This window comes from Lithobates pipiens, unplaced genomic scaffold, assembly GCF_037356315.1.
Source record: "Lithobates pipiens isolate NorthernLeopardFrog02 unplaced genomic scaffold, aLitPip1_a1.2 Scaffold_30, whole genome shotgun sequence".
Lineage (NCBI taxonomy): Eukaryota > Metazoa > Chordata > Amphibia > Anura > Ranidae > Lithobates > Lithobates pipiens.
The window spans coordinates 71287493-71305206 of NW_027507791.1; the positions used below are offsets into that span (position 1 = coordinate 71287493).

At 41.7% G+C, this 17714-nt stretch overlaps 1 protein-coding gene across 11 annotated transcripts in view; it reads left to right on the top strand.

Moving 5' to 3' along the window:
- The window catches only part of KTN1 (kinectin 1), a 210426-nt gene that overhangs the window by 130562 nt on the left and 62150 nt on the right, over positions 1–17714 (top strand). For all 11 annotated transcript variants that reach the window (XM_077464417.1, XM_077464423.1, XM_077464420.1 and 8 more), the window contains exons 15-18: positions 4577–4645; positions 8724–8761; positions 10418–10508; positions 17605–17673. In XM_077464417.1, coding sequence (XP_077320543.1) covers positions 4577–4645; positions 8724–8761; positions 10418–10508; positions 17605–17673 — 267 coding nt within the window. The remainder of the gene's footprint in view (positions 1–4576; positions 4646–8723; positions 8762–10417; positions 10509–17604; positions 17674–17714) is intronic.

Below are 17714 nucleotides of genomic sequence, written 5' to 3' on the forward strand. Positions count from 1 at the left end.
TACTTGTATTAGTGTGACTGTCCCCCCCCCCCCCCCCAGAAAGTGTCACTAATGCCGCGTACACACAACCGGACTTTTCGAGGGACTAGGTCCGACAGACTTTCGACGGAGTTCTGAGGGAGTTCTGACAGACTTTCCGACTGAACGAACTTGGCCACACATAATCACACCAAAGTCCGACGGATTCAAACGTGATGACGTGCGACCAGACTAGAATAAGGAAGTTCATAGCCAGTAGCCAATAGCTGCCCTCACGTCCGTTTTTGTCCGTCGGACTAGCACACACACGAGCGGATTTCTCGGTAGGAACTGGGTTCGGTGGAGTTCCGGCGTAAAAATTTGAAACGTTCCATTTCTAAAGTCTGTCGGATTTTTGTAAATCAAAAGTCCGCTGCAGCCCACACACGATCGAATGGTCTGCCGGAATTGTTCCGTTGGACCTTTGATGTTGAAAAGTCCGGTCGTGTGTACGCGGCATTAGTGTCCGATTGTCCGCCGCTATAAGTTGCTGATCGCTATCATTACAAGTAATAAAAATTCAGTAAATTCTCCCGTAGTTTGTAGACGCTATAACTTTTGGGTAAACCAATCAATATACGCTGCTTGTGATTTGGCCTAAATTGATGAATTAATTTTAGCTTTTTTTTCCCCCATGGAATGCGTTTTATAGCAGAAAGTAACAAATAGATTTTTTTTTTTCTTCAAAATTGTCGGCCTTTTTTTGTTTACAGTGCAAAAAGTTAAAACTGCAGAGGTGATCAAAATACCACCAAAAGAAAGCTCTATATGTAGGGAAAAAAAGGACATAAATTTTATTGGATACAACGTCGCAAAAATATAAAAATATTGAAGGGTTTTTATACACTTTTTATAGTGATACTGTCAGTTTTTCACGCTTTTTTTTTTTTTTTAGCAGCTGATTTATTCACCTCCTGAAGTATGCAGCTTCTTTATCTTTTAACCACTACAGCTCTGGAAAGATTTAACCCCACCCCACATGACCAGGCAATTTTTTGAGATGCGGCACTTCGTTACTTTAACTGAGAATTGTGTGGTCCTGTGACGCTTTACCCAAATACAATTTGTCATTTTTTTCCCATAAGTAGAGCTCTCTTTAGGTAGTATTTGATTATCTCTGCATTTTTCATATTTTTTGCGCTATAAACAAAAGAAGGCCGACAAATTATTTTTTCTACTTTCTGCTATAAAACATATCAAATAAAAATTCTTCATCAATGTAAGTCCAAATAAATTCTGCTACAGGTTTTGGCCAAAAAACCCTAATAAGCGTATATATTGCTTGGTTTGCATGAATGTTAGTGTCTACAAACTATGAGATATATTTATGGAATTTTTATTTAACTGACACTTTTTTTTTGGAGGGTGGGGGGAACCAGTGACACCGATACAGTGATCAGTGCTAAAAATATGCACTGACACTGGTTGGGAAGAGGTTAACATCAGAGGCGATCAAAGGGGTTAACTGTGCCTAGCCTTTGTTTTATTTCAGTGCGGGAGGCCCTTTTACTAGGGGAAGACATGAATCCTTGTCCCTGCTTTGCAGAGACACAGGTTCCAGGCCTTTCTTCCTGTCAGAGCGGCAATCTTCCACGCTACCTGCCAATCAGCTCCCGCTGTGTATAATCACAGCGGGATGAGCTGACGGCTGTGCGCATTTGTGCCCACTATTTGGAAGTGCAGGATTACGTGTGTATATATGCGATCCTGTGCACAGCGGCCGCCCTGTAGCAGTAAAACTGCTATAGGTCGGTCAGCAAGTGGGTAATCTTTGCCTATGTTCCAATTTAATCCATAACAATGAGCACTGCCCCAGGTTTCCTGCTTCAGAGTGGCTCCTCTCTTGCAGCATCCTATGGAACCACCCTTGTATGCAGGGACTACAGTCATCTCCCTGCACTGTATGCCTCAATAGAAACAGCCCCATAATCTATGATCACAAGGGAAGCTAACAGACTGCTTCTTCATGGCCCTGTTAGTGTTACTTCCCTGAACTTCCTGTCTTCAAAGGAATAAGTTTAACAGGAGCCAGAAGCTTTGAAAGCTGTAAGCTACAAAGGGTTAGGAATTTTATGGGAAAGTTCCCCCAGGGTTTTATTATTTATTTTTTTAGCAGCAAGATAAGCAATTTAAGAGTGTTTTTCCAAATACACCTTCCATTGGGTAACTGTTATCCATACTTTTTATACCACAATTTTTGAACAGTTTGTTAAAATTTGACATGTGAATATATATATATATATATATATATATATATATATATATATATATATATATATATATATATATATATATATATATATATATATATATATATATAAATATTTCTTTCTTTGCAGCAAACTAATCCTCTGAAGAAGACCTTAAATGCAATGCCGCGTACACACGACCGCACTTTCCGGCAGACTAGGTCCGATGGAATCAGTCCGTCTGACAATCCGATCATGTGTGGGCTAATCCGATTTTCACATATTGGCTACTGGCTATTGAACTTCCTTTTTTAGTCCCGTCTTACGCCACCACGTTCAAAACGAATGGACTTTTGAATGGACTTGGTCCATTCGTGTGTGGCCAAGTCCGTTAGTTCGGAAGGTCCATTGGAGCTCCTCTGAAAGTCCGTTGTGAAGACCATCAGACCTAGTTTGCCGGAAAGCCCAGTCTGTTGTACGTGGCATTAGAGTCAAAGTTAAATGAAGAATTTATTTTTCTATATTAAATTACTTATTCTAATTCCTTATCTTGCTGCTAAAAAAAAATCCTGGGGGGACTTTCCAATATTGTACCATTTGGGATGTGTAGCACTATTACCTCTTGATATGTCTTTCCCATGCTAGGGTTAGGAATTTTAACAAATAGCTTATTGGGGCATGTTTCTATTATGGTGCTTAATGTGTTAAACCCAAAAAATGCTTAAAGCGGAGGTCCACCCTAAAGTGGACCTTCCGCTCGTTGGAACCCCCCCCCCCCTCCGGCGCCACAATTGGCACCTTTTAGGGGGAGGGGGGTGCAGGTACCTGTACAGTACAGGTATCTGCACCCACTTCCCGCGTAGATTCTGCAGAAGGTACGCCCCTTTCCGCAGAATCTACGCCCCTTTCCGAAGGTCCCCCGCTGCCTGCTGGGAAACACACGGATCCCAGAGACAGCGGGGACCATCCTTATTGCGCAGCGCAACTCGCGCATGCGCAGTAGGGAACCGGGAAATGAAGCCGAAAGGCTCCACTTCCTGATTCCCATACCCAAGATGGCGGCGGCAGCACCCGAGAGACGATCGAGAGATCGGCTTCAGGTGCCGACATCGCGGGTGCGCTGGGCGGGTAAGTGTCATTTTAAAAGTCAGCAGCTGCAGTATTTGTAGCTGCTGGCTTTTAAAAAAAAAAAAAAAAAAACGGTGGATTCACGCTTTAATACTACTTTAAGGATTTGTAATTCTGTTGGGCCAGTCTTGTTGTTTACATACAATAATTTTCCTGGCTTTGCATTATATTTCCTGATTCAGCTTTACTGATTTCTTCATCACCTCCCTCCCACCTAATCCTTTCCTAATTAAGAGGCGACAATGTTGTTTTTATTGTATAGTGAGCAGGCTGGAGGGGAAGGAGTGACATTGAAAGCTAAATTGCTGAACCAGAATAAATGTTACTTGCCTTAATGGTACTGTCTGTCAGAGGCGTGACGAATCAAGATTCACTATATGTAATTACAGATCCTTTGATGGGTAAATAAACCCATAGGTGTATCAACTTTTTGCTCAGTTTTTATATCAAAGCAAACCTGTTCTTTGGGTATGAATGGCAAAGCAGCAGGCTTGCTTTATGGTTCCCCTTTTTTTGCACCTCTTCTCTGCTGAAAACAAATAAGGCAGCCCTGTATGTAATGGTCATTGTAGTTGAAGGGCTTTTGACCTCCTTGTTACTACACTGGGCATCCAACCAAGTATTGGTGTGTTAGCCCTTGTACACACGGTCGGAGAATCCGTCGGAATGTGTCCTATCGGACCGTGTTGTCGGATAATCCGACTGTGTGTGGAATGCATCGGACTGATTCCGTCGGACCCAATTTTCCAACTTGTTGGAAATATTTTCCGACAGACTGGTCCAATCGGACATACTCCAATCATGTGTAGAGAATTCCGATCAAAGTGCCACGCATGCTCAGATCAAATTCCTACACCAAAGCTGTTGGCTACTAGCCTGAATGTAGTCCCGTCGTAACAAAATAACGTCATCACGTTCTGAATGATCGGATTTTCCGACAACTTGATCCGACCGTGTGTATGCAACAGTTTTGGACACAATCCGTCGGACAAAATCCAGCAGATTTGGTTGGCAGAATGTCCGACTGTGTGTACAGGGGCTTAGAGGAAGGGTAACGAGTCACGTGCTCATCCACACCCACAAGTGCTGAATATTTTCTCCTTTCCTCCTGGCTTAATGGAGTTCTGAGGGTTGGGTAGGCAATGAGTGCTGCTGGGGATAGGGACATTAAATGAACCTATATATAAACAGAATAAACAGAATCTTTGAGATCTAATGTTTGCTTTAATACTTTATTACAGGATTTAAGGAAACAGAATGAATCGCTGAACATTCAGATTCAAAAATACATTTCGCAAGTACAAACTCAGGTAAAAAAAAAAAAAAAAAAAGAAGCTGAACCTAGGTGGAGGCAGATAGACTTGTGATGCCCTCCAGGGATGCGCTGTCAGCTATTCTGCTCGTCATGGGTGACTACTTGTTTGCCTGCTCTTCCTTTTGGGGTCAGATGCTTGGATGGCTTTGGCCGCGATGATGTCTGTCTTGAGCATGTGCACAGGAGTCGCATCATTGTGGCACAAAGGGGTGCAATAAATGTATGCTGAGCTGCGCATGTGTGGCTCAGTGTACAATACTGCTGACAAGCAGAGAGGAACATATTTGGTAGTAGAGAACAATGGGATTTCTTCTTTTATAAAACCCTGCCCATCAATGATAATTTGGTTAATTCTGCTTTAATTGTAGTTAAAAATAAAAAGTCAGAGTGCCCCAAAACACTAATGAATCCATTTATCAATGTTTTCACGTTTATTTTATTCAATATTTTCATACAAGGTTTACCCAACTTTTACTCTAGATTCATTTATTTTTCACATAAGATTCACTTTGAGGAACTGGGTGAAATCTTTACCACTAGTTACCATTAATGTACATCCACTTGCTGTACAGCACTACAGAGAGAGCCTTTTGTATGTTGTACCTGATGGCAAGCAATGGCCGTATCTCTCTTGAAACTTTTAGATAGAAGATTCCGTTAGACAAGCCATACCCAGAGCCCTCTTTCAGGCTCGCCAATTAATTTTAAGACACTGGACAGCCTCTGAACCCCTACAGTAATTGAGTGCTTATCTAGGATGGGTTGCACTTTAATGCTTGAAAGGCATATTTTTCAACACTGGGGGTGCTTTGGAAAATTCGACAAATTATGGTGCCGGTGGCTTGCCACTCTGGGTTTGGCTACAGTCGACTTTGTCCTGAACCACCTACTGATTGGGTGAGGGTTATCTTGGTGATAGTCGGGCCTGGTTTCTGTCCCCGGGTATTGGAGGGGTTGTACCTCTATTTCCATGGTCTTGATGGCTGTATTACTTGAAGGGGATTATGCCCATCATTGTATGCATTCCCCTGATAACTCTAATGCAGTGATGGCGAACCTTGGCACCCCAGCTGTTTTGGAACTACATTTCCCATGATGCACCACTACACTGCAGAGTACCTGAGCATCATGGGAAATGTAGTTCCAAAACAGCTGGGGTGCCAAGGTTCGCCATCACTGCTCTAATGTGACCGTAACCTGTGATGTACATTTATAGTGTTTTCACTCTGGAATTTGTATTGTTTGTACCTAATCCTGAATAAAGTTTTTTTTATGAAAAATAAACTTTAAGAAAATATTGGAACAGCTAAATCGGCCCCTAGGGAATTTATTGTTGACTTTTGTTTGATAACTCTCACTGGAAATCCCCCGTGCCTAACTTTAATGGTGCTCTCCGTGATGGTAGTGTTCTCTGTGCATCAGTCTGACACACCACCTATTAGGGTTGATTTACTAAAGGCAAATAGACCATTTACCATGCAAATGCAATTGCACCCTGCTAGGGAATTTGCTCCAGAGCTTGGTAAATGAGGGGAAGCCCTGCTGACTATCATCATCAAGAAAAAATTCTGTTTTTACATTTTTTTTTTTCTTTTTCTTGCACGTGATTGGGTATTCTTTTCAAGGTAAAGCTTCACCTTATGGACTAAATTCCCTTGCAGAGTGCAACAGCGTTTGTAAAGCGAACAGTTTATGGTTGATTTAACAAACAAACGAGTCACCACTCACTGCAAAAGATGTAATGGGCATGTTGTGCTGACAGCGGGGGTGATCAGGGAATTAAATAAACGCATTGCTTTATTGCAGCTCCTTTATTGTCCAGTCAGCAGGGTGGAGGATTTTATTTTAGCGGCAATAAACCCAATAGCAAACTTTTTTTTTTTTTCTTTTTTTTTTTTTTATATTACAGCTTACCATTTATTTTTTTTATTTAAATCTTTTTTTATATAATTTTTAATTGACATACAAAAATTGCCCACGCAGGGGCTAAACATTACCCACACAGGGGCAAATCCTCTGATGCGGCAATCGACCACAACAGGGCACATCTTATAACCTAAACAGCCTCAGCTTACCATTTCTTAGATGTGATGGCAGCATTATTATTTTCTTTTTTAGATGCCCTTTCCTTTATTTTCACCTGGTGATCAAGACAGTAAGGCTGGGTTCACAGATGTGCGGTGCGAATTGCAGCTCCAGTTTCCCTGCGAAGATAAAAATCAGTTGCTTCCGCTCGGTTGTAGCTGCAGATCAGCTGACCAGGGAGAGGGGGGAGGCACTGAGGAGGGGGAGAGAATTTGTGTTCCGAACGGAACAAATCTGCAAATCAGATGCGTTCCCATTGAAGATTATGTGCCTGCAATTCGCACTGCACTGCCTAGAAAACGTACACTTTTTTGTGCAATGCGGACTGCTAATACAACGCATGTATGTGTACCAGATCCATTGAAAAGAACCTATTTATACATTTTCTGCGAATTGGATGCAGTGTCAGCTGCATCCAGTTTGCATATGTGTGAACCCAGCCTGAGTCTGTTCTTTAAAAAAAAAACTATTTTATTTATTTAGTTATGTAAAACCTTTAGCCCGAAAGGAAAAAGTACTGCTGTAGCTGCTTATTAAGTGTTAGATGCACTAGCAGATACAAATACACTAACAAATTGAAGACAAATGCCAGCTAACACGCCCCTCCCCCCGAACTGACAACACTGCTGTTTTCTGTGCCCCCTGTGCTCCTTCATCCAGAGTGGGGGCATTCTAATATGGGAGGTGTGTTACTGGTCAGATCACTAGATGAAAACAGAGGGGGGGGCTAAAAAAAAACAAACACAGCCATCGTATATAATGATTGGTAAGCTGCAATATATACAATTTTGGGTTTATTACCGCTTTAGATAAAAAAGGTTTACAGTATATAGGATTACTGTGGGAACAATACATTTGAACAGAATTGATTGACAAGGCAATGATTACATTGTAATAATGGATCAGAATACATCAGTGTCTGGTCTTCTATTCGTTGTGATGAGTACTATTTCTTAATATTCATTAGGATAGCAGTCCAAGTCATCTCAAAGAATAAGCCGTAGAATGAGAAAAGAGCAGAGGAAGATTAGGGGATTATAGTTAGAGCGAGAAAGATGTATTGGAACAGAGGTTGGGTTAGGCAAATGATCCAGTTAAAGTGGTTGTAAACCTCCGTCATGAAATATGAACAAAGCATATGCCTCTATATTGTGTACTTGTCTTAATTCAGAGCAAAGTGTAATTTCTGTCTGCTGATTTGTTCCTCTGCTGTCTGCATGAATCACTTCTGACAAGTTTTCTTGACACCAAGAGTAAATAGTGACAGGGAGGGAGCTCCGGGACACAGTTTGTGATTGACAGCCTTAATAATGTTCTTGTGAGCTGTATGAAGGGGGCGAGTCCCTTCCCTCCAGTCAATTTTCTGCGCTCTTCTCCTTGAGAGCTACAGATTGTAAATTCTGCTCTCCACCCATTTTCATCTGACAGCTCAGACAAGCTTTATAATTTCTGGATTTTGAACGGAAGATAAGAAGAGGGCCACAGATAAACAGGTACAGCTCATGTAGGAGGATTTGTTTAATCTCTGCGTATCACCTCAGGCCAGTCACTTCGCTGGGTATATGTAAGGCTTTACAACCACTTTAACCAAGAATTCAGTTTTGCACTTTAGTAAGAAATTAATTTAGAATTGATTGGGGGAGGTGAAGATGTTGGAGAGACCATTTTCTCCTTCACTCTTCACCAAAAAATAAATAGGTGCCCCAGCAGGGTTATTTTGCGTGTATAGTGTGTCAATAATAGTGTTACAATGTAAATAAGAATGATAGGAGGCATTTCATACGGTCCTTGTGCAGACCTCCCATATATTGGTGACGTAGGGATCCGTAGGGAAAAGAATAGCTAACAAACCTATCTTTTGCCACACCTCGCTTGTAAGTTCTCATCTTTCTGCTTCCCTAACTTTATAGACTGCTTTTGCTCTGTGTGAATTTTTAAATGTAGGGTCTGCTAAAATTCAAGGCTAATACCCTGCCATTATTTTTCAGGCTTCAGCCACAGTCCTTGTAGAGGAGCTGCAAAAAATGTAAGTTGGTTTAGGTAACTAATATTCCAGAAACCAAATGTGATGTGTAGATAGATGCCTGTCTATGGCATTTTGTCAAAATAATGCCAATGGCAGTTTTTTAAACACTTCCATACCAGGCCATTCCTGGCATTCCTCTCCCACATGTAAAAATCGTCATTGTTTTGCTAGAAAATTATTCAGAAACCCCAAACGTGTTTTTTTTTAAAATATTTGTGTGTGTGTGTCTATATATATATATATATATATATATATATATATATATATATATATATATATATATATATATATATATATATATATATATATTTTGTCATACATTATGCAATTATCTTATCTTCCACCACGGGTAGAAGGAAACAGTTGCTCCATTCCCCCATGAAGAATGTGTCCTGCGGGGCTGTTGTGTTCTGCTAACAGGGAGTGCAGGTAGCCTTCCCTGCCAGCAGGACATGATGATTAGTGTTGCTGGCTATCTGTTTGGGAAAAACCCTACAGGGTTGGTTGCTGGATTGGCTTGTGTACAACCAGGGTGCCCATACATGGATCGAAATGCTGCTGGTTCAGTATGGAATTTCAATCCATCTATTGCCACCTTTTTAAAGGTGTTTATTTCATGGCAATTTATAAATGAAGGCAAACAAAACCTCATTAGTTTTCATTAATAAGAGGAAAAACTTGAGGAAAGTCTGGCAAAAGTCACAGTACCAGCCTCTGCTCCTATCCTAGGTATTTTGAAGCACAATGCAGTAAAAGCTGCATAGGATACCTCGGGCTCTACATCATGGCCTGCGTTTTCTGGATAAGTTGTAAAACACAGGCCCACTTATGCAGTGTACAGTGTAGTGGATAAAAATATCTGCTCTTTTTTTTTTTTATAAAATTTTTTAGGCTCCTCTCCCACCATGCTATTACAACGGAATATACAAAGGTTTTAGTAGGCTGCCCTAGGTGCGGAAAACTGTCCCCGACTCTTGCAAAATCGTGTGACACCGGAAACTTTTCTGCACATTTTAGATGATGTGCTGGGGGTGCCAAGAAGAATTAAATTTGAAGTCAACCACGGACTTGACCAAGGTTTCAGTGTATTTATTTATTTTTTTTAACGAGCGTTTTGAAAGACGAGCAACTTTTTTTTCTGACTCAGTTTGTGAGTGTTGTCTCACCAAACAAGCAGAATTCAAGCTAATGGGGGGTGGGCGGTACCGCATTTGGCCAGAGGTGCGGGGGGCGCCAATGACACTCAGAACGGTTCGGAGCCGTTTGGAAATACTCCGCTCCCAAGTGTTTCCGAGTTCAGCTGAGTATTTCCGAGGCTCTCCCTGCCCCCCCCCCCCCCACCTCTGGCCACATGCGGTATTGCATGCAATAGAAGTCAATGCAGAATGAACGATATTCGTTACCATTGACTTCTAGGGGGAAACTCGCTTTGATATGCGAGTGCTTTGGATTACAAACATTCTCCTAAATGGATTATGCTTGTAATCCAAGGTTCCATTGTAAATAACAAATCCCCAAAATCCTAAATTTTTGATGGAAAATCCTCTTTGAGATACACAGCCTTTCTTGCAGGCTTTGTTTTAAATCTTTTTAGTTAGAGATTTTTCCATGCATTTTTATTGTCTGTCAGTAACTGGAACATCTTCACTTTTACAGCATTGGAGAAAAGGAGAAGGAGATAAAGCAGATGAGAGATGCTGTGGCTCTTGAGCAAGCCAATTTTGCTAACAGCGGAGAAGAACTAAAGGTAATCATTACCCGGAATTCAATTTCCTATGTTGTGTGAAAGTCTTAAAGCCGACCCGTCACTTGAGTCTGTCTTGTATGTCCTTATTACTAGATCCTATTTTGAGTAAGGGCCGGTTCACACTGCAGGCGAGGCGAGGCGACACCGACTTGCCTCGCCGCGACCTGCCGCGTCCTCAGCGGCAACTTGCAGATGACTTCTGTATAGAAGTCAATGCAAGTCGCCCCGAGGTCGCCCGAAAGTAGTACAGGAACCTTTTTTCTGAGTCGGAGCGACTCGACTCGCTCCTCTCAGAACGGTTCCATTGTACAGAACGGGGGCGACTTGTCACACTGCGGCGAGGCGAGTCGTGTTGCCTCGCATCGCCCGCAGTGTGAACCGGCCCTAAAATGGCAACTTTTTATCACAATAGATAAAATAAATAGAAACGGCTTCTTTCAAGTACCATTATGTGATCTATATCGACCTAGGCAATTTAAATCACGTGGCCGTGACTAGCAGTGAGATATAAGAATCAAGGCACAAATGCATGGCAGCATAGACCATGGCCGCATAGACCATGGCCGCGTAGGGAACTTTTTAATTGTAACGATCCTTCTATGCGTTTGCATTTACAAACTATAAGGCCTCTTGCACCTGATACTCCTGTTTGAGCATCTACTTTTTCAGAGGTTTTTTGTTGCATGTATTGCGCGTTTTCGCGTATATGCGTTTGCACATATTTTCATAATATATAAATGGGCATTTGTGCGTATGAGGCATAAATTACTGGACAAAAAAGCAGATTTTTCTATTTTTTTTTTTTTTATACTGAAGAATGCAAGGCACTTGTTTATGTGCATAGGCACGTTACAATTAATGCGGCTGTATTTTAGCTCAGTTTAAAAAAAAAAAAAAAAAAAAAAGCTGTACCGGGCTTTTTCAAGCTGCAGTGTGCAAGAGGTCTAAATGGAAACAAGGTTTTTAATTTATTAACACATTCTGATAACTTTATTTTAAGTATAAAAAAATATTTAAAAGAGAGACTTGTTTTAACCACTTCAGCTCCGGACCAATAAACACCTTAAGGACCAGAGGTCTTTTTGCAATTTCGCACTGCGCTGCTTTAACTGGTAATTGCGCGGTCATGCAATATTGCACCCAAACGAAATTTGCGTCCTTTTCTTCCCACAAATAGAGCTTTCTTTTGATGGTATTTGATTGCCTCTGCGATTTTTTTTTTTTTTGCGATATAAATGGAAAAAGAGCGAAAATTTTGAAAAAAAAAGATATTTTCTTCTTTTTGTTATAAGAAAAATCGAATAAACTAAATTTTAGTCATACATTGAGGGCAAAATTTATTCAGCCACATGTCTTTAGTAAAAAAAATGTCAATAAGCGTATATTTTTTGGTTTGCGCAAAAGTTATAGCGTCTACAAACTAGAGTACATTTTCTGGAATTTACACAGCTTTTAATTTATGACTGCCGATCTCATTTCTTGAGGTGCTAAAATGGCAGGGCAGTATAAATCCCCCCCAAATGACCCCATTTTGGAAAGTAGACACCCCAAGGAAATTGCTGATGGGTATGTTGAGCCCATTGAATATTTATTTTTTTTGTCCTAAGGGATTGAATAATGACAAAAAAAAAAAAAAATATTTTTTTTTACAAAAAGTTGTCACTAAATGATATATTGCTCACACATGCCATGGTTATATGTGGAATTGCACCCCAAAATATATTCCGCTACTTCTCCCGAGTATGGGGATACCACGTGTGTGGGACTTTTTGGGAGTCTAGTCGCGCACGGCACCCCGAAAACCAATCACCACCTTCAGGATTTCTAAGGGTGCAAATTTTTGATTTAACTCCTCACTACCTATCACAGTTTCGAAGGCCATAAAATGCCAAAATAGCACAAAACCCCCCAAAATGACCCCATTTTGGAAAGTAGACACCCCAAGCTATTTACTGAGAGGCATGTTGAGTCCATGGAATATTTTATATTTTGCCACAAGTTGCGGGAATATTACAAACTTTTTTTTTTTTGCACCAAGTTGTCACTAAATGATATATTGCTCACACATGCTATGGGCAGAAGTCAAATTACACCCCAAAATAAATTCTGCTGCTTCTCCCGAGTATGGGGATACCACATGTGGGGGACTTTTTGGGAGCCTAGCCACGTACGGGACCCCGAAAACCAAGCACTGCCTTCCGGATTATATATAAAAAACAAACTAACCAGAGTCACCCGTAACACTTATACGGTGATCAGTGGTGAAAGGGTTAACTAGGGGCAATCAGGGGGTTCAAATTTTTATTAGGTAGTATATGGGGGTCCCTGGCGCTATATAAAAACCTGACGGGGAACCTAAATAACTAACTGGCTAACCAGCGTCACCAGTGACACCTATACTGTGATCGCTGGTGAAAGGGGGTGAAAGGGTTAACTAGCAGCAATCAGGGGGTTAAAACCATTATTGGGTAGTATATCGGGGTACCTAGCGCTTTAAAAACCTGGCGGTGAACCTAAAAAAATAACTAGCTACCTAGCGACACTGATGCAGCGTTCAGAAAAATTATCGCTTAGTGACACTGGCAAAAGGGGGTGAAAGGGTTAACTAGCGGAAATCAGGGGGTTAAAACCATTATTGGGTAGTATATCGGGGTACCTAGCGCTATAAAAACCTGGCGGTGAACCTAAAAAAATAACTAGCTACCTAGCGACTGTAGCGACACTAATGCAGCGATCAGAAAAACGATCGCTTAGTGACACTGGCAAAAGGGGGTGAAAGGGTTAACTAGCGGCAATCAGGGGGTTAAAACCATTATTGGGTAGTATATCGGGGTACCTAGCGATATAAAAACCTGGCGGTGAACCTAAAAAAATAACTAGCTACCTAGCGACACATGCAGCGATCAGAAAAATGATCGCTTAGTGACACTGGCAAAAGGGGGTGAAAGGGTTAACTCTAGGGGCAATCAGGGGGTTAAATCTTTATTGGGGGGTGATAGGGGGCTACCCTGGATCTAACACTAACTGTCCTGACAGTTTTTACTGTCACAACTGACACTGAATGCATTGATCAGTAAAGAAATGATCAATGCAATCAGTGACACTGTGACTGGGGGGGGAGGGGGATCGGGGGGGGGTTTGTGTGCCTGTGTGTACCTACATGTCAGTGTAGTGTTGGTGCACACTTACTTTTACTCTTCTCCTCGTAGTCCGGTCAAAAAGACCGCCCCGAGGAGAATGACATCACTTCCTCCTTCCTGTGTAAACAATACACAGGGGAGGAAGCTTCTCATTGGCCAGGAGCGATCCAGAGGGGGTGGCCGAAAACCAACGGCCATCCCCTCATCACGGAGCGCTCCTGGACCGAATCGGACCGCCGTAAACAGCGGGAGGGGGTCCGATCGGACCCCCCACCCGCTGGAAGGCAATCACGTAGATGTACGTGATTGTGCCTGCCTGTGCAATTGTGCTGACGTACAATGGCAATACGGCGGTCCTTAAGTGGTTAAAAGCTTCATATGTGTAAATTTTTATAATGCCATCTTTTTATGTCTTGTAAAAAACAAATTGAAATGCTTTTTACAGTGAAATACAGTATTTTACAGGTAACTATTAAATACAGTATTCACTTTCAACATATACCAGGGAGTTAAAACCGCTCTAACAGCACTTTTCTGGCGTTAGTTCCCTTAAGAACTATTTATGCCCATTTGCAACATTGGTGGTAACATAATTGACACCTGAGGCAAATTCGGGTAGTTCTTATTATCACTGTTTTTTAAAGTGGTTAACACCCTAAAAAATATTTTTTTTTAATATTTTATATATATATGTATGTATGTATATGTGTGTGTGTGTGTGTGTGTGTATGTATATATGTGTATGTCTCCTGTCCCTATAATGCATGACATATTGCATTGTGCTTATGTAGTGTCATTTGTCCCTTTCCATGTTGTAGACTACCTGGTTGATCCTGCCCTGTTGCTGTGTTCCTCTGTGTAAATTGACCACACTAGTCTTGGCTGCTGATCTATGATAGCGTGGTCAGTTTATGTCCCTCTGTCATCCTGCTGTGTGTTTTTTTTTTTCAGCGTCTGTCCCTCTCTCCCACCCTCTTTCTGTATTCTGTGTGAAGCCAATCTCCTCCCTGCCCCTCTTTCCCTGCCTGGATTGGGTTTTCTGCTGCAGCTGTTTCTCCCTTTTTAGTAAAGTGGTTGTAAAGTCACATCTATTAAGTACATTTATCCTTTCTGTTTTAGGAACAGATGAAGTGCAGTGTGTTTTTATTAATTATAATGCTAAATACCTTCTTTGCCTAGGGCTGCTGTGTCGTCACATGTCCTCCCTCCGCTGGCTTGCATATGTCAGAAGGAAATCTTGGCCCCTCCCACTGTACTCCTTAGATCAGGAAGGAGAGCAGAGGGAGGACATGTGACCACACAGCAGAGCTGGGCAAAGAAGGTATGAGCTGCACTGAAGAAAAGCTTTGTTCCTAGCTATCTTTTTTTTCTACCAATTGCCCTACCTCCATGTAATAGAGATGAAGAGATAAGAACATATTTGTAGTCCATATCAGGAAAGCAGCTTGGGGTGACAGCCATGGTTTCCTCCATAGATAGTGTTGGAGTGACGTAGCCACCCAGGGATTCATTCATTCATTAGTTTCTCCTTCCTCTGTTATAGGAGGAGGGGGCAGCCCATCAATGTAGAAAGCACTCTGGGATTGGCTCTTTTCAGTGTCTGTGCATGAAAACATGTGATGACTGCTTAATTCAAAACCATGAACCGTCCACCACCAGCCTAAGAGTGATTTCTGCAGTGCAGAAATATGCGTCCATCACTTTGTAGTTTAATTAATTGTGGAAGATAAGTGTTTAAACACAATAATATACGTGCATCTGGAAAGTATTCACACTGCTTCACATTTTGTTTTGTTAAAGCAAATTTATTTATGCCAAAATAGATTAAATTCATTTATTTTGCTCAAAATTCTTCAAACAATACACCATAATGACAATGTGAAAGAAGTCTGTTTGAAGTCTTTGCAAATTTTATAAAAATAAATAATAAAATCCCATGTACATATTCATGGACTCTCAAAATGGAGCTCAGGTGCATCCAGTTTCTACTGAAGGAATGAATGAATGAAATAATTGTATAGCGCACAATGTGAACTGAATCGCCTCTAGGCGCTGGTGATCTACTGATCATCCTGGAGATGTTTCTACAACTTGACTGGAGTCCACCTGTGGTAAATTTAGTTGACTGGACATGATTTGGAAAGGCACACACCTGTCTAAGGGCAAGGATCAGAGAAAATTTGATGTTAAGGTGCTTATAACACAGCTAAACAAGAAATGTATATAAAATATCAGAATTTTATTAAGACCTCTTAAAATTCAACATGTTACTGTCGAAAATAGATCATACAGTACATGAGAAGATAAGAAGAATACGTCTCTTGAGAAGGGCCTTAGTTAGGGAGGTGATTAAAGCGGGAGTCCGCCGTTTTTTTTTTTTTTTTTAAAGCCAGCAGCTACAAATACTGCAGCTGCTGACTTTTAAAATAATGACACTTACCCGCCCAGCGCGCCCGCGATGTCGGCACCCGAAGCCAATCTCTCGATCGTCTCTCGAGTGCTGCCGCCGCCATCTTGGGTATGGGAATCAGGAAGTGGAGCCTTTCGGCTTCATTTCCTGGTTCCCTACTGCGCATGCGTGAGTCGCGCTGCGCAATAAGGATGGTCCCCGCTGTCTCTGGGATCCGTGTGTTTCCCAGCAGGCAGCGGGGGACCTTCGGAAAGGGGCGTAGATTCTGCGGAAAGGGGCGTACCTTCTGCAGAATCTACGCCGGAAGTGGGTGCAGATACCTGTACTGTACAGGTACCTGCACCCCCCTCCCCCTTGAAAGGTGCAATTGTGGTGCCGGAGGGGGGGAGGGTTCCAATGAGCGGAAGGTCCACTTTAGGGCGGACCTCCGCTTTAAGAATCCGATGGTCAGAAGAAGAACCTTTTCAGAAGAGCCACCATCTCTGCAGAACTCTACCAATCAGGCCTGTATGGTAGAGTGGTCAGACAGAAGCCACTCCTCAGTAAAAAGCACATGACAGCCCGCCTGGTGTTTTCCCAAAGGCACCTGAAGGACTCTCAGACAATATAAAACAAAATTCTCTGGTCTGATGAAACAAAGATTGGACTCTTTGGCCTCAATGGCAATCATCATGTCTGGAGCAAACAAGGCACCGCTCATCACCTGGCAAATACTATTCATACAGTGAAACATGGTGGTGGCAGCATCATGCTGTGAGGCTGTTTTTCAGCGGCAGGAACTGGGAGGCTAGTCAGGATCGAGGGAAAGATGAACGCAGCAATGTACAGAGACATCCTTGATGAAAACCTGCTCCATAGCGATCTGGACCTAAGACTGGGGCAAAGGTTCATCTCCCAATAGGACAAGGATCCAAAGCACACAGCCAAGATAACAAGAGGTAGCTACGGAACAACCCCGTGAATGTCCTTGGGTGGCACAGCCAGACCTCAAACTTGAACCCAATTTGAACATCTCTGGAGAGATCTGAAAATGGCTGTGCATCAACGCTCCCCATTCAATCTGATGGTGCTTGGGTGGTCCTGCACAGAAGAATGGGAGAAACTGCCCAAAAATAGGTATAATGGGTGTGCCACGCTTGTAGCATCATACGCGAAAAGACTTGAGGCTGTAATTGGTGGCATAACAAAGTACTGAGCAAAGGCTGTGCATTCTTGTGTACATGTGATCTTTTTTTTTTTTTTTTTTTTTTTTTTTTAATTTGCAAAGATTTCAAACAAACTTCTTTCACCTTGTCATTATGGGGTATTGTTTGTAGAATTTTGAGGAAAATAATTGAATCCATTTTGGAATAAGGCTGTAACATAACAAGATGTGGAAAAAGTGAAGTGCTGTGAATACTTTCCGTATGCACTGTCATTTTAATTTTTCCAATCAATTATTGCTTGTTATGTTATGCAAATGTATTTACTTTGACCTGGACACTGTCATATGTGTTTAAAAATCTTAAAACCTTGTCCTTTTTATAACTGTGTGGCTCTTTTGCAGACACTACAAAGAGAAAACATATCTTTGAAATCCGAACTACAAAAAATTCATGCAGTAAGGAGTGAACAGGTGAGGGGTGGTGTTTTGTCTTGAAGCATCCACTGTTGAGG